At 38.5% G+C, this 17,330-nt stretch overlaps 1 protein-coding gene across 2 annotated transcripts; it reads right to left on the reverse strand.

The window, feature by feature from the left end:
- Positions 1–5,751: 5,751 nt before the first annotated feature.
- On the reverse strand, positions 5,752–17,324 carry Lzic (leucine zipper and CTNNBIP1 domain containing). 2 transcript variants are annotated; one of them, XM_027947525.3, is made up of 8 exons: positions 17,266–17,324; positions 16,641–16,792; positions 13,122–13,230; positions 11,003–11,138; positions 10,380–10,478; positions 8,709–8,804; positions 8,454–8,535; positions 5,752–7,729 (listed from the first exon to the last, which is right to left on the reverse strand). In XM_027947525.3, exons 3-8 carry the CDS (start codon positions 13,220–13,222, stop codon positions 7,671–7,673), a joined length of 573 nt encoding a protein of 190 aa, XP_027803326.1. In that variant the 5' UTR covers positions 13,223–13,230; positions 16,641–16,792; positions 17,266–17,324; the 3' UTR covers positions 5,752–7,670. The 2 variants fall into 2 exon arrangements, with proteins under 2 accessions (XP_027803326.1, XP_027803327.1); XM_027947526.2 differs by having other exon boundaries at positions 17,231–17,281.
- Positions 17,325–17,330: the final 6 nt, after the last annotated feature.

The raw sequence follows: 17,330 nt of genomic DNA on the forward strand, positions 1-17,330 counted from the left end.
GTACAGCACTCAGTGTGGGAGCACATTTCTGCTCATCTGACTAATTGGTGGCTAAATAGAGATAGAATTGAAAGGGACACTTATTTCACTAATAAGCAGAAAAGCTTTCTTAGGAAAGAGGACAGGCTCACAGAGGAGACAGGGAGTCCTCAAGCAAGCATACAGGTGACACATAGGACTTTTTAACTTTGAGCAGGCAGTTTCCATTTGATTTCTTTTCAGAATAGGAGACACATACAAGCAGCAAACTAAAGGGGTTGCAGGGTCTGGTAAACATAAAAGGACTAGTTTTAATTTGCTTTACATTTCTATTGCCAGTGACACCCTGCTGAGACAGTCTAGTGTTAACACACGAGTTCCCACACACCCAGTATCGTTCTTTCCTCAGGAAGTCTTGGGCTATTATAAGATCTCTTTAGACCATTTTATATCATTGAAAAGAAATAATTTCTTCAGAAAAAGTAACTCACCTCACCTCACCTCCAGGAAAGAAGGAGCAACAGAATGGTGGGTTTTTAACTACATTAGGTGTTCCTAATGTATGATTCATCATTTCCCATTACTTCAAATATCTCGATTATGAACATATGAACTTCCTTAAGTCAATCCAAATGCATTGCTTCCTCTTTTATTCTTTCATTCACTGAGTACTTTTTTTTCTTCTTGGTAACCATACTGGGCATTGAACCCAGGGACCCTCTACCACTGAGCTAAATCCCCAGCCCTTTTTATTTTTCATTTTGAGATAGAGTCTCACAAAGTTGCCCAGGCTGGCTTCAAACTTGTGATCCTCCTGCCTCAGCCTCCCAAATGGCTGCGATAACATGCCAGGCTTAAAATACATATTTAAATATTTTTAAAGATAGTATTTATTTTGCTTTCTCACAATTCTTTTCATTGCAGTTTTAAAGCAATTTACACATTTAATAACCATTCCTCACAAAATATCTACATGAATGTAGATATTTGAATGTTGACAAAGTAAGACAAAAACTAGGTATGAAAGAACAGCGGAATCAGGAATAGAAATGGACTCTTCTAGAATGTAGCTGCGAATGTAGCTCAGTGGTAGAGCATTTACCTAATGTGTAAGGCCCTGAGTTCAACCCCCCAGCACCCAAACATGCCTATGATCTCAGTGACTTAGGAAGTTGAGGCAGGATTCCAAGTTTGAGGCCAGCCTGGGCAATTTAATAAGACCCTGTCTCAAAATAAAAAAGTCTAGATATATAGCTCAGTGGTAAAGCACCCCTGGATTCAATCTTCAGTATGTGAAAAAAAAAAAAAAAAAAAAAACTAAAATAATTAAAAGATTATTTAGATCAAATTATATGGATCAGGATTATGATCTAGTATTCTTTATAATATTTGTTTATTTTACAATATTTAGATGAACATTTTAAATGTTTCTAAGGATCCAGCTAAGAAACATCATTTTTAGATTTATATTCAATCTAGCTTTTATCACTATAAACAAAATTTTATGGTTATATACCTGTAATTTATGGATGTATTAATGATACAAGTCTTATTAATGATATGAGTCTTATTTGGGAAGAAAAAAAAAGGACCATGTCCAACATCCATTTTGGAAAAGTTAACAAAAAAGAACCAGGTAACCTGTGTCTGGCATATATATACCAGCATTCAGTAAATTGCTGATGAAAGATCCAATGACATCACAATCAGAGATTTCCCCAACTCCTATACAGTCACTGCTGCTATTTTTCTACAGTGAGCTGGGGATGTACCTCAGTGATACATCATGTGCCTATCTTGCTCAAGGTCCTGGGTTCAATCCCCAGCATGGCAGAATATTTTCTCAAACTATGTTTTCTTCTATTCAATTTTAGTACCTATTCCCTTTCAAGGAAGAAGCACAGTTTGTGTTTTCAAACTTGAAGGGCCTAGAGGATACAGTTTGTCCAGTGCTTTTCTTTATGTGTACTAGGGATTCAACACAGGGCCTCAAATGTGCTAGGCAAGTGCTTTACCAATGAGCTACATCCCTTGCCCTCTGATTATAACAAAATTAACCTGGCACAATGCACCTTCCACTCTGGCACAAATAACATGGTGGGAGGTCAGAAACACTTTGCTGGAACAAAGGGTGCCACTGGCCTGGTCAGATTCCCTAAAATGAGTCCTGCATGGACACAGTCCACATTTTTCTTTCTGAGAATGCTATATCTATCTGTACTTCTTTATATGGAATCTTGCTCTTGGTAGTTTCTGGCCCAGGAACAAACCACTGAAGCTTCTAGAAGACAGTTTGAAAAGAAATGCTGCAAGGCTGAGAAGCTAAGAGAGTTGACCCTATGGACACCAAAAGTACAAATGCTCTTTTCATGAGTAACTATAAACAGAATGTTTAAATAAATAAGTTCTAAGCTATATAAAACAAACCAAGTATAATTTGCCAAGACTTAGAATAAACCTGATGTAAAATTTGAGATGTTATCAAAATTATTATTTTGTTGTTGTCATTTTTGATACTAAGAATTTAATCCAGGGGCACTTTACCATTGAGCTACATCCCCAGCCCTTTTAATTTATTTCTTTTTTTAATATTATTTTTTAGTTGTAGAAGACGCAATACCTTTATTTTATTTATTTTATGTGGTGCTGAGGATCGAACCCAGGGCCTTGCATGTGCTAGGCAAGTGCTCTACTTTTGAGCCACAACCCCAGCCCTGGACACAATATCTTTATTTTACATTTATGTGGTGGTAAGGATTGAACCCAGTGCCTTGTGCATGCTAGGCGAGCACTCTACCACTGAGCCACAACGTAGCCCCTGACCTTTTTTGAGACAGGGCCTCACTAAATTGCTTAGGTTGGCCTCCAACTAGCAATCCTCCTGCCTCAGCCTCCCAAATTGCTGAGGCTGGCCTATAACTTATGATCTTCCTGCCAGAGCCTCCCAAGTTGCTGGGATAACAGGTGTACACCACCACAGCTCATTTTTTTTTTTTTTAAACATGAAACAGAAAAGCACCACAATTTCTAATATCAAGGCCCAACCATAGCTATAACAATCACAATCTAATCTGGGCCAAACATTTACTTCTACCTATATTTCCTCTTCAGTTCTCATTGGAGGTAAATGCCTCAGTATTTATTGATGATGTTGGGGATTTTATTCATTCATTCATTCATGGTGCTGGGAATTTAATCCAGGGGTACTCTACCACTGGGTTACAATTCTCTTAATTTTTTGAGACAGGGTCTTTCCCAGGGTGGCCTTGAACTTGTGATTTTGCTGCCTATTTACTTACACATTTTAGAGTAAATAGACAATTAAGATAATGTGTGCTTTTAGCAGGGCTCGGTGGTGCACACCTCCCAGCAGCTCGGGAGGTTGAGACAGGAGGATGATGAGTTCAAAGCCAGCCTCAGCAATGGTGAGGTGCTAAGCAACTCAGTGAGACCCTGTCTTAAATAAAATACAAAAGAGGGGAAGTGGCTCAGTAGTTGAATGCCCCTGAGTTCAATCCCCAGTCCCCCACCACCACCCAAAAAATTAATGTGTGCACTTAAATCATTAAAATTTAGCTGCCTTAGTGATACTACAACTTCCAAAGAGATCTAAAAGGTAGCAAAAGGTGAAATTATGATTGTAGCACAGCTTCATCAGGTTTTTTATGAAAATGCTCCAAAAACTCATGGTTATGGGGCAGAAGATCCGTGGTTGACACAATCTTAGAAGTAATGTAATCTGGTTTTTCAGTATTATATTCACTCAAAAAAAAAAAAAAATAGCACTTCATGCCTCTTTTAGAGTATTTTTTTTTTTTCCTCTATGCTGTGGACTGAACCCAGGGCCTTGTACATGCTAGGCAAGTGCCATACCACTGAAGCCACATTCCCCAGCCCTGGTCATTTTTAGTTGTAGTCAAATAAGTAGTTCTTTTCTCACAGGCAAACCAAACAATGAAGCATTAGAACACTTCCAATAGATAGTTTCAAACCTCTACTTTGCTGCATTTCTTTGGAACAGCATGGGCTTTCCATCATGAACTCTGAAAATGTTGCTGACCCCTTGTGTTCAAGGCCCTGGCTGCAATGGTCTTTCCACTTTGCTGTGTGAGAAGGGAGGAAAACTTCAGAAGGCCACATTCTAGGGGGTTATCTATAAGAGACATATTTTTAACTTGCTTTTTGTGACTTGGTGAAATATTAAATACTAGTTTCTCCATTTTCTAAAATCTTTTTACTTCCAGGGCCAGACAGAATGGAAAATTACATCTTGCAGCTTGTTCAATGGGGTCTGTGGGAATGCTGACAGTTTTAATTTACATACTAATGTTGGAAAACATTCCGAAAGGCAAAGCACTCTTTGGTTTTAGGAATGAACAGAGTAAGGGAAAAAAAAAAAAAAAAAAAAACATGGACAGAAAAGTAGTTGAAAGGTTCTAGGCGAAATAGTCTGGATTTATTTGTTCTGTAATTAATTCAAGTTATCCATCCTTCACTGTAGTGAGATGCCATTTCAATGGTATAGCTGCAGTCTTTTCTCTTGCTAAAGATGACCTTTCTTTGGCTGAATGTCTTCAACAGAAGGTCTAACAATCCATTTGTCCCAACTCCAACTCTTTCCTGGGAACAACTCCTTCATCCCTCAGTTTCTTCCTGAAAAACCATCCACCTAGAATACCTATTCACCACTCAAGAGGATAAAATAAAACACTCATTTGGTTGGTGGCTTGCTCATTGGAACTTATTTCTGCTTCAGCTGTAGTTCTTTGAGAAATACAGGAATTTTTGCCAAAATATTAGCCCAACCAAAGAATGTTGAAAAATTAGCTGCCTTAGTGATACTACAACTTCCAAAGAGATCTAAAAAGTAGCAAAATGTGAATAGGAAACATAGTTTACAAGTCATTTAATAATTGTAAATACAGATTTCAACTTAATATTTGATATTCTGAATATCAAAATTGTGAAACAAAATCTGTCATATGGCTCTTGGAAGAGCTTTTATTTTTTTTTTAATTTTTATACTTTTGGTGCTGGGGATCAAACCCAGGGCCTTGTACATGCAAGGCAAGCACTCTACCAACTGAGCTATATCCCCAGCCCCTCTTGGAAGAGCTTTTAAATGGTAGATTAACTCCAGAACTTTTTTTTTTTCTTATTAAGAGAGGGGAATGCACAGTAATCCTATGAGGTAGATCTTATCCCATTGAACAGAAAAGAAAGTGAGACTCAAAAAATGAAGTAACCAACAGAAGGTTATACAGCCATGATTGTGTCAGTGTCTTGCTGGCATTGAAAACCTGGCCTCCTGTAAAGGAAGATGATTTTAAATTGAATTCACTAATGTGATTAATGACAAACTATTTCACTGATGTTGGTAATAAAGGTTTAAGGGGAACTAAGATTAAGGACCCCAGGTTCATGTGAGTTTCTTTCAAATGCAAAATATTCCTTATTTTCCTAGTTTATTAGGGGGAAGGTACAGGGAAGAATCTTGCTACCACTTAAAAAACAATCAAACATAGTAATTCCATTCCTAGGTCTATACCCAAAGGAACTGAAAACAGGTATTCAAACAAATAACTGTACACAGATGTTCACAGCAGCACTATTCACAACAGCTAAAAAAGTGAAAACAACCCATCCCAAGTATTCATAGATACATAAATAAACAAAATGTGGTACTCAGCCACAAAAAGAAATAAAATACATGCTCCATGTGGATTAACCTTGAAAATACACTAAGTAAAAGAAGCCAGACACACCAAAAGGTCACTTATATGATTCTATTTACATGGAATACGCAGTTTGAGATAAAACCCTAGAGCAGAGAGCAGGCTAATGGTTGCTGCAGGGCCGGGAGGAGATGGGATGGAGGATATCTGCTTGCTAGGTTGAAGGTCTCCTTTGGGGGTGATAAAAATGCTTCCGAACTAGAGAATGGTGGTGGCCGTACAAGACTGCAAACATGCCAATTGCCACTGAACTGGACATTATCAAATGATGGAGTTGTGGCACATGCCTGTAATCCCAGCAACTCAGGAGGCTGAGGCAGGAGAATCACAAGTTCAAAGACAGCTTCAGCAACTTGGTGAGGCAAGCAATTTAGCAAGACCCTGTCATCTCAAAATAAAAAAATAAAAAGAGCTCGGGATATTACTCAGTGATAAGTGCTCCTGGGTTCAATCCTTAGTACAAAAAAAAAAAAAAAAAAAGGTGACTTTTATGTTATACAAATTTCACCTCCATTTAAAAAGCACAGAAAAAAGAAATGATAATCAAAAAGTTCTAGATGAATAGCCAGAAATTTTTCTTAATTTGTCACAATTTCAGATGGTCATAAACTAGTATATATATAAAAAAATAACACATTAGCCAGGCATGGTGATACATGCCTGTAGTTCCAGCTACTCAGGAGGCTGATGCAGGATCACTGAAGCACAGGAGTTCAAGATTACAGAGACCCTGTCTCAAAAAAACAAAAATCATTAAAAGTTCCAAATAAGGCATCAATGTAGCTGAGGTCCTTTAATATGTTCAGTTGGCAAAGCACCTAGTAGAGTTTACAGTATACAAGAAGTGTTAAAAATGCTTTTAATTTGTATAAAGTGCAAAGAAACACTACTGAGAAACATGAAAACATATAAAATGGCCAAAGCTAACGTACATGCACAGGGACACAGCTATATATTTGCTACTGCCTAGACTCAGACACCCATGAGAGAAGCTTGCTTTTCCTCCTAACTTATTTTGTGTCTCTCCAAAAACTGAAGAGTTGATAGTAGCTTACTGTTGCCACCCTCTGAGTTTGGCAAGAGGTTATACACAGGGAGGGTTTATAGCTGCCATTTCCTATTGCTTCCCTAGTGACACAGCACGGGAGGTTAAGTTACTTCAGGAGCCTCTCAACAGGGCTCCCATTGTTCTGAGTTTGAAATTCAGGGATACAATGGGCCCCATTCATGCTGAGCTGAGCTCTCAGGCTGGGGAACTGCAAGGCTGGGGATCTGGATCCTTAATGCCCAGCTAACTTTGGGTTGGGACATAGAGTTTTCATAGACACTGACTTGCATCAACCCAAGTCAATTATTTTTTAATTAAAAAACAGTACAGAATAAAGAAATAAAACTCATGGGTGATAAACTGGGAGTCAGGACACTTAAGTCTTATCCCCAGTCTCTAATGTGACTTTCAACAAATCACTTGGCTCTTACTGTTTCAAATTCCTAGTTTCTAAAATGAAAATGGATTTCTAAGATCACTTAGACTCTGAATTCTATGAATATATATGAAGTCTAGTGATGTTGCAATGTTCATTCTAAAGATAAGTTATGAACAGAAAAGAATCATTAGCTCATATCTTCCCACTCACTATAAGCACTTAAAAATAAGGACCCTTAAAAAAAAATAAGAAGTTCATTTTCTGTTCTGTCTTAAACAGACAAATCATAATGAATAAAGTTCAGTGGGTCCCAATGTCCCAACAAGTCCAGGGTCACTCAAGCAGGAAGCCCTATACAAAGTAGAATGATGAAGAGTATAAACAGAAGCCATAGTATGTTTCCATGTCACCAGTTCTTGGGATATTAATGCATTTTGAGACTCTCTTTTTTTGCAATGACTCAAAATCCTCAGAAGAAAAAACACTATTTACAGTAAGAGTGTGATCAATACCAGAAGCTTCCACACTGTCATTTTTTTGCTTTTTCAACCTCAAAACTTGCTAGGGCAAGAACTTTGTCTCCAGAGCCTAAAGACAAAGACACATAATAAAAAAGATTATTTCAAATGCATTTACAATTTCAGATAAAGAGCAAAAAATTATCACACAGATATTGAAAGAAAAAAATAGAATTAGCTTTCATTATCAATTCATTAACCCCTATACTGCCATTCCTATTTCCTTCTCTGCATAAACAATCCAGCCACAAAGAATGGATTGTTGGCTATAAACCCTTATAAGCTTCTAGATATGAAACAGAATATGTAACATTTTAGCATACTTTTAGTTACATCTAGCTCATGATTATTTTAAAATGTTAGACTACAAAGCTGTATGTAAGGGTGCACACCTATAGAGCGCTCAGGAGGCTGAGACAGGAGGATTGCTTGAACCCAAGAATTTAAGACCAGCCTGGGTAACACAGCAAGACCTAATCTCCAAAAAACAAAACTAAACTAAGCAAAAAAATCTTATTTTTAAAAATTAGAGTTTATTTCCCAGTAAAACACTGGGAAATAAAACCAATACAAAGGATTTGTAAAGAAGACAACTCTGGTGTCACTCTAAACTCAAGAAAAGGTCATGTTGTCTCAACTGTGCTCTCTGTCAGTCTGGAATAGTATATGTGTCCAGTTTTCAGGAATATGAGAACAAGGGCCTGGGGGTGTAGCTCAGGGGTAGAGTGTATGCTTAGCATGCAAGAGGACGTGGGTTCAGTCCCTGAGAAAGGAAGGGAAACAAGAGCACTCACCAAGGTCAGTGGAGACTTTCTCAAACTGGCTGAGTATGGCCCCTGCATTTGCTGATAAGAAGGCCTCATCATCTGTAGTCAGCTAAACAAAATGAAACAAAGCCCAGTGGAGTAGGTGTAAATGTTACGAGCAGGTTCTAAGAACCACAGTTAAGAATGTCTTAGGTCCACAAACTAGATCGCAAGCCAAGAATTTCTGTAACAAATACTTAACATTTCTCTTTATACCTAATAAATAAAATTAAATACTGGTACCTTCTCTCCAAGTTTTCTGAGAGCTGTTAGTATCTCTACTTTCTGTTGAGTGTACAGGTCTCTCTCCAGCTTTCCTACCATCAGATCTCTATCCATCTATAATGAGTGAATGAAAGGCAAATAAGTGAAAAACATTCTGCGCACAAAATCTAGCTTTTCAGGTGTACTTCTTAAAAAAAAAAAAACACAACTCTTTAGTTCATTAATATTATAAAGAACTATAGAAACAATCCAAGGCAAACATGATGAAATGCTTTTATGGAGTTTTAATAAGCTTTAATAGTAATCATAACTACTGTCTTAGTTATCAACCCTATTGAAGGTTAGCAGTAAGTCAACAGCTTCCTTTGGAGAAGAGCTATCCTTTAAGAAATTCCTTATGTTACATATAACCTCACTACCAAATACACTAATAGCATGTACCACATATACACTGGTACTTTTCTAAGTGCTTTTATTTTTTTACTTAAATTTTATTTTTATAGTGCTGAGGATAAATCTGTATTTTGATCTGGATCATGGCTCTGTGGTAGAGTGCTTGCCTAGCATGTATGAGACACTGGGTTCAATTCTTAGTACAAATTTTTCAATTCTTAAATAAATTTTTAATTTGTTTTAGTTGTCGATGGACCTTTATTTTATTCATATGTAATACCAAGAGTTCTACTATTGAACTACTTGCCTGACGCCCCCTTTTTTTCTTTTTCTTTTTTTTTTTTTTTTGATATAATGTCTCACTAAATTGCCCAGGCTGGCCTCAAACTTGAGATCCTCCTGCCTCAGCCTCCCCAGTAGCATGGGTTTATAGCATGTATCACACCACTGGCTGTTCCCAGTCCTATTTTTGAAAAATTTATTTATGTATTTATTTAGGTACTAGGGATAGAATTCAAGGACTTACACATGCTAGGCAAGCACTCTACCACTGAGCTACACTCCCAATCCTTATGTTTTTGGGTTTTTTTTGAAACAGGATCTCTTATGTTGTCCAGGCTGTCCACAAATTCCTGAGCTCAAGTGACCCTCTTGCTTCAGCCTCCTAAATAGCATGGATTATAGATATATGCCATTGTATCAGGATTCTAAATGCTGTCACATATAGTATTTCATTAAATCCATAACAACCACAAGAGGTAGGCACTATCTTCACTTTTTTACAGACAGGGAAACTAAGGCACTAAATGAAATAATCTGGCATAGGTCACATACCCTAGTATGTGAGGCAGGGATTTAAATTCAGCCAAACTGATCCAAATCCTGTTTTATCACTGCTAAAGAATTACCCATATTTGCAAATAATTTGTTAGCCCTTTATATCCAAGTCCATAAACAGACATCTGGATGTTATCAGGTTTTCAAAGATGCCTGAAATTCTTAGATAGCACAGCACTGAATGTGCATGGAAGCAATGCTGTTAATGAATTCTCAGTGGGATTTCAAGTTAGAAAACCAGAAGCAAACGGTAAAACATTAAAGGAGGAGTAAGAAGTCAGAGGAATTTAAACTGCTATAAACTTGAGAAATCTGCATTATCAACCATAATTGCTCAAGGTACTAATTTTGTCAAAAAATTGTCAATGATGGCTCTAAAATCAACTGTAGACTATTACAATGAGCAAATTCTCAGACTAGGAAGAAAAGTAGTGATGGATCAATTTAAAGAAACTTTACCTCTGCTAATCTTGTCCGAAGCTGACCTGGTTGTTTCTTTGCAAACAATCTGATGACCTCTGGAGTTTTAAAGGCCTGGCTGATAGCTGCCTGAATAGCCTAAAAACACAGGAAGGCAAAAACCAAGGAAAATATTACAATGAATCAGATTTGCAATAATTGAGTGATGGCATTTTTTTTGTATACTGGGGCTTGAACCCAAGGGCACTTAACCACTGAGCCACATTCCTCACTCATTTTTTAATTTTGAGACAGAGTCTTGCTAAGTTACTTAGGCCTCCCTAAATTGCTGAGGCTGGCCTTGAACTTAGGCTCCTCCTGCCTCAGCCTCCTAACCAACTAAGCATGCAGGAGTGAGCCACCATGCCCAGCCTAACTGATAGATTTTTTATTAATAGGTCTTTGTTCATCAAACACTATTACAAAATCAGTTTTCATTTGCTATTTCTATGCATGTCAGTGGCGCCAGATACATAGCTAAGTGAAGATCTGAAAGGATATGCTGTTTTATGCATTAAGTAGAAAATCATGGAGAAGTTACACCCAAAAAAGTATACATTTTCTATCTGAAATATATTTATTTACCAGGAAAAAACAAACAAACAAGCGTAAGTTATGCTCACCAGCTGCATTCCACTCAGTTCATCTACCAGAGTCATATTTCCAGACATGATCTTCTTCAGTGAATCATTGAATTCACTTAGTTGCTCCAGAGTTTCCTTTTTGGTTTCTTCATATTCATCTGTATCAAGTTCTTCTCTGAAGTACAGTGAAAATCATAATGCAGAAAAATAACAAAGTTCCAAGTGAAAAAAGCAATCTTAGTACTTGTATACTAGAGGAAAGCTGAAGGGAAATATCAAAAAGCTAACGATTGGGGCTGGGGTTGTGGCTCGGTGGTAGAGCGCTCACCTAGTGTGTACGGAGCAGTGGGTTTGATCCTCAGCACCACATAAAAATAAAATAAAGGTATTGTGTCCAACTACAACTAAAAAAACAAAAAAATTTAAAAAACACTGATGATTACTGATATGAATGTGTCTAGACAGCTGTAAGGGTAATTTCTTACAATCTGATTATTTTGATAATGATTTTTTTTTTTCTTTTTCTTTTTGGTGTTGGAGTTAGAACCCAGGGCCAACAGCATGCATTCTACCACTGAGCTACACCCCCAACCCCTAAACATTTTTCATTTACCAAAATAGGACACACTTAACAAACTACACACCATCTTCCCTGTAGGCAGTCAATGGTATCACTTGAACAAAGTCAAGCCTTAGTTTATCTATAATGCTTTGGGTAATTATAGTACCTACCTAATAAGGTTGCTATGAGGTATTAAATGAGATAAGCAAAGTTCTGGCATATATAGTAACAGGTACCAGATAGTTTTGTTTTGTGGTACTGGAAATTAAACCAGGGGGTGCTCTACCACTCAACTATAGCCCCAGCCCCAGTCTCAGCCTTGCCACTTTTAAAAAATTTTCATGCAGGGTCTCACTACGTTGCTGACATTGACCTCAAACTTGTGATCCACCTACCTCAGCCTGTGGGGTTACTGGGATTACAGGCGTGTGCCTCGGCACCTACCAAGTAGCTGTTGCTATCATCATTAATGGTAGTAAACATTTTGTGTATACTACACAATAATAGCAATGCAGTACTTGTCATCTTAGTAAGAAATTATTTTAATTCACCAAGAAAGTCATTTATTATGTTTTTTTAAACAAGCAAAGTACAGATTTATTTTATTTTTAATTTGTTTTAGTTGTCGATGGACCTTTATTTTATTTTTATATGTAGTACTAAGATTTGAACCCAGTGTCTCACACATGCTAGGCAAGCACTCTACCATGGAGCCATGACCCAAATCAAAGTACAGATTTATTGAAGGTGAAGGTGAGAGTAGAGTGGAGTGGGTCAAGTGAGAAAGAGACCTGAGGCCCCAGTGTCCGGAAATCAGTGTCATGTGCTGAGCTGTGATGCCTTCTCTTTCCTATATGGCTTATTAAATGTTTACTACAAGTAATAACAGCTCCTACTTATTGAACTTCCACATATTGAGCACCTACTCTGGGCTGAGCATTGTGTGGCCCCCCTTCATTTGTAATACCAACAACAACCTTGTAAGGCTGTCAAGAACTTTCTGGTTTTTTAGGGGGCTGGGGTTGTGGCTCAGAGGTAGAGCACTCTCCTAGAATGGGTGAGGCCCAGATTCATATTTAGCATCTCATAAAAATAAATAAAATAAAGGTATTGTGTCCAACTACAACTAAGACATAAATATTAAAAAAAAAAAAAAAAAAACAAGCTTTCTGTTTTTTATTGGTTTGCTTTTGGTACTGGGGACTGAATTCAGGGTCTTGAGAATGCTAAGCACCCACCCTACCACAGAGATATGCCCCCAGCCTAGACTTGGTCCTTTGAGCAGTTAAGGCTGAAACCACCCACCAGGCAGGTCTATTTTAAATACTAAAGACAAGGTAAGTGTTACTATTTCCACTTCAAGGAGGTTAAATATTTTGCCCAAGTTCACGTGCACTTAGTAATTACTTGAAAGACACCCACATCCTAGGCTTTATGACTCCAAGGCCTGCACTAAGTTTACTGCTACAACAAAGCACTGTGAAAAACACTACCGGGGAAACCAAAATCACACATGGGCCTGCATCCATGGAGCTTGTAATCTAACTGCAGAGAAAGGTCATTTTATAACATAACAACATACAATTATACTATTACCTGCATTCTTCCAGATCTTGTAATTGCTGCATTAGTCTATCCAACTGCTCTTCTAAATTCTGCTTTAATTTGCTTGTCTCCATCTTTCCTCTGGAAGCCATTTTATTCTCTATGTAGAAGAGTAAATCCACATCACAGTATATTTGGTTATTCGAAGAGATTCAACATACCAGTGCCATTTGTTTATTTATTTATCGTACTTGGGATTGAACCCAGGGTTGCTTTCCCATTAAGCTATACCCTCCAGCCCTTTTTACTTTCTTATTTTAAGACAGGGTCTTATTAAGTTGCCCAGGCTGGCCTTAAACTAGTGATCCTCCTGTTTCAGCCTACAGTAGCTGGGATTACAGTCGTGCAGCAGAGCAGTTGTGATTTAAAATTAATTAATGCTACCTGAGGGATGGGGCTGTAGTGCAGTGAGAGTGCCTGCTTCAGCATATGTGATGCCCTGGGTTTGATCCCCAGCATCCCCACCCACCTCTGAATCCTATTGAAATTTCGACAAATTACATTAAAATAAAAGATGAATATGGAAAAAAACTGCATTCTTTTTTTGGGGGGTGGTGCTACTGGGGATTGAACTCAGAGGCACTCAACCATTGAGCCATATTCCTAGACCTATTTTATATTTTATTTAGAGATATGGTCTCACTGAGTTGCTTAGCACCTCACTGTTGCTGAGGCTGGCTTTGAATTTCTTGATCCTCTTGCACCTGGCAAAACCTGCACTCTTGAAATTTGTGGTTTCCTGAATTTTTTGTTTGTTCCTTTCTTTTTTTGTTGCTGGAGACTGAACTTGGCACCTTGTACATGTTAAGCAAGAACTCTATCACTGAGCTATACCTCTGGCCCTTTGCTTTTTTTCTTTTTTTGGGGGGTGGGGGAAACTTGAGTTTTTCTATCCAGAAACATATTGCTTCATTTACCTAGTTTTTCTTTTTAGTTATACATGGACACAATACCTTTATTTATTATTTAAAATGTGGTGCTGAGGATCAAACCCATAGCCTCACACATGCTAGGCAAGCGCTCTACCACTAAGCCCCAGCCCCAGCCCCTAGTTTCTTTTTTTTTTTTTTATCATAGTTTTTAAAAAAAGGTGTTGTTGTATTAAAATAGGCTTTGAGAATTGGCTATTCTTAGATATTTTGTATTTTTTGGTAACATTAGAAAGAGTTTTTTTATTGTAATTACTTTTTGTTGTTGCTGGTGATTCAACCCAAGGCCTCACACATGCTAAGCATGCATTCTACCACTGAATTATACTTCCAACTCCATATCTGATTGTTGATAATGTAGAGGAAAGCTATCAATTTTGGTGTGTTGATATTGTATCCAATAGCTATAGCATTTAAGTTTCCATTTATAAAATTAAACTTAATTCCTTTCAGGGAAAGTAATTATTTTGCTTAATATTAAGTGTAAGGACTCATCAAAAACTTAAATCCAAAATGCAGCATGGTGGTACATGCCTATAATTAACAGGGGTGCTGAGGCAAGAGGATCACGAGTTCAAGGCCAGCCTGAGCAATTCAGCGAGACCCTCAGCAACTTAGAAAGACCCTGTTTCAAAATAAAAAGAGCTGACTTTACCTATCAAGTGCTTGAGTAGTATACATCCTCCAATTTACTCCCTTTCTCTAATCTCCTAATTTTCATAAATTGCTTACAACAGGTCCAGTTTTCTGATTGAGAAATTTATTTTTAGGTGCTTATTTCTTTTTTTTTTAAATATTTTTTAGTTGTGGTTGACACAATACCTTTATTTACTTATTTATTTTTTATATGGTGCTGAGGATCGAACAACAGCACTCTATCACTGAGCTACAACCACAGCCCCATTAGGTGCTTATTTCTATAGCTCAATTACATTGATTTTTATTTGCATTCAGTTGCTTTTCCATTTTTAAATTATTTTAATTGATGACTTTTGTTCATTATATTTTTACAGTATGGCAAGTGGTATTATTTGTAGTGTCAATATGAAATTTAAAAAAAATTAATTTAAATTGAAAGTCAAAAAAAATTAAAAGGGCTGGCAGGCAAGTTGGCACAGGCCTGTAATCTTAGCAACGTGGGAGCCTGAGGTAGGAGGATTGCAAGAGAGCAGCCTAAGTGATTTAGTAAGGCCCCAAGCAACTTAGAAGACCCTGTCTCAAAATAATAAGTTTAAGAAAAGGTTTGGGGATGTGGCTCAATCCCAGGTACCAATAAATAAATAAATAAATAAATAAATAGGGCTAAGGCTATACAGTTCAGTGGCAAAAACAACCTGAGTTCAATCAACAATACCAAAACAAAATAAACAAAAAACTTAAATCCTTAATTTATTATAGCATTTAAAATGTTCCTATAACTTGGCATGTCAATATCTAGTGGAGAGGATCTTTATCTCATATTCAAAATAGAATGTAATCAATGACAATCTAGTCTCACTTCCCATTTATTTAGTGGTATGTGCTGGGGACTGGAGCCAGAGACTCATGAATGCAAAGCACACATCCTACAATTCATGATCACTTCACCCTTCTCTTCTGAATCTCCACCTTTTTCTAAGTATTAAGTCTAGCTCATAAATTTTTCAAGGTCACCTACTGGATTTCCTTCCACTCATTAGGCTGTGGATTATTTGAGCATTGGGATTGTATCTTTCCTCTCCAGTATAATCCTGGATAAATAATTAGTAAGCAAATAATGAGAAATGATTGCTTCTTCCTCTGTACTCCACATTATACTGTCTATTAGCACTTATTTTTGCTATAAAATATGATTTTATTATAGCACAATGTTTATTTGTCTAGCTTCCTCTTCTGACTAAATTCCAGAGAGCAGAAAACGAGTCAGATTTCTCTCTTAACCTTCTCAGCACCTAATACAGAACAGACATTTAATGACTGAGTCAAGTATAAAAGGGCTCAATTTTTATTGATGTATTTACTTATTGTGGAGATGGGGATTGAACCCAGGGCCTGACAAACACTATGCAAACACACTACCACTGAACTACCCACCTCCCCAGCCCTTAGAATTTTATTTATTTATTCATTCATTCATTCATTTTGGGGCTTGAATACAGTGGTGCTTTACCACCGAGTGTATCCCCAGTTCTTATTTTTTTGGTATTGGGGGTTGAACTCAGATGTGCTTTACCACTGAGTTACATTCCCAGACCTTTTTATTTTGTTTTGCTTAAAAAAATTTTTTTGAAACAGTATCTTGCTAAGTTGTTGAGGATCTCACTACTTTGCCGAGGCTGGCCATAACCTTGTGATCCTCCTGCCCCAGCCTCCGGAGTCGCTCAGAGGCATGTGCCACAACACCCAGCTCTCAACGTATTTTAATGATGCCAAGCTGTTCTTACTAATTTCGGGAAAATAGGGGCACTTGAAAAGCCTCATCTTTATGGGAGATTTATCCCATAAAGATTTAACCCGCTGGCACCATCTAGTACTGAATGAAGGTGGTGCACTTTCACTGACACTACAGAAGGGGCTCTCAAGTACTGTCCTTCATGCTCACCTGGCTGTTAAGGCTGAGCACCTCACCGTTCTGACGGTCTCAAATTGCATAAACCTCCAATTCTTGAAGTTCCAAATGTCATCAACTTGAAGAAATCGAAACTTCATCAGGACAATAGGTTCAGAGTTCAAACCACCTGGGGGTGGAGCTAGCTAGAGAAAAGTACAGTTAACCTGCGGTTTATTGCTGTGCACGAACGCGGCCTAAAGCAGTCCAGACGGAGCACTGGGGCAGCCGGGGCAGCCAGGGCACCCGACACGCCCCGCGGGAAACTGTCAAACGCCGAAGCCCCGAAAAGCGGAGGGCGCTGAGCTCGCCTCCTGCGGCAGGGCGGGAGCAGCGCGTGTCGCACCCCCACCAGCCCGGCCAGGCCGACGATCCGACCACCGCCGAGCCCAGCTCCCCGCGGGCACTTGAAGCTCCGGCGTTTAGGTCCCGCGGGCCGGGATGATCAGGCCCCGGGTGCCCCAGAAGCGGCCACGAACCCGCCGCCCCCGAAACTCTCCTCGACCCTCCCCAATCAGAAGCGGACAATCTCCTCAGCACCCCTTCCCCCACCCCGGTGCCCTTTCGGCCTCCCGCGAACGTACAGATCCGGGAGTTTGGAACCAGGGGCCCCGCCTACCTGAGGGCCCAGCCGGGCGGACCGCACGGGAAGAGCACTTCCGCCAGACGCACGCACTTCCGGCT

This window comes from Marmota flaviventris, chromosome 10 (assembly GCF_047511675.1).
Source record: "Marmota flaviventris isolate mMarFla1 chromosome 10, mMarFla1.hap1, whole genome shotgun sequence".
NCBI classification, from domain to species: Eukaryota; Metazoa; Chordata; class Mammalia; order Rodentia; family Sciuridae; genus Marmota; species Marmota flaviventris.

Bases quoted from the DNA above. Each gene is read 5' to 3' on its own strand.
- Lzic (XM_027947525.3), bottom strand. From the start codon at position 13,222: ATGGCTTCCAGAGGAAAGATGGAGACAAGCAAATTAAAGCAGAATTTA. The intron at 11,139-13,121 runs GTAATAGTATAA...ACTGTACTTCAG, and splicing joins CAAGATCTGGAAGAATGCAG to AGAAGAACTTGATACAGATG. The intron at 8,805-10,379 runs GTAAAGTTTCTT...CACTCATTATAG, and splicing joins TTCGGACAAGATTAGCAGAG to ATGGATAGAGATCTGATGGT.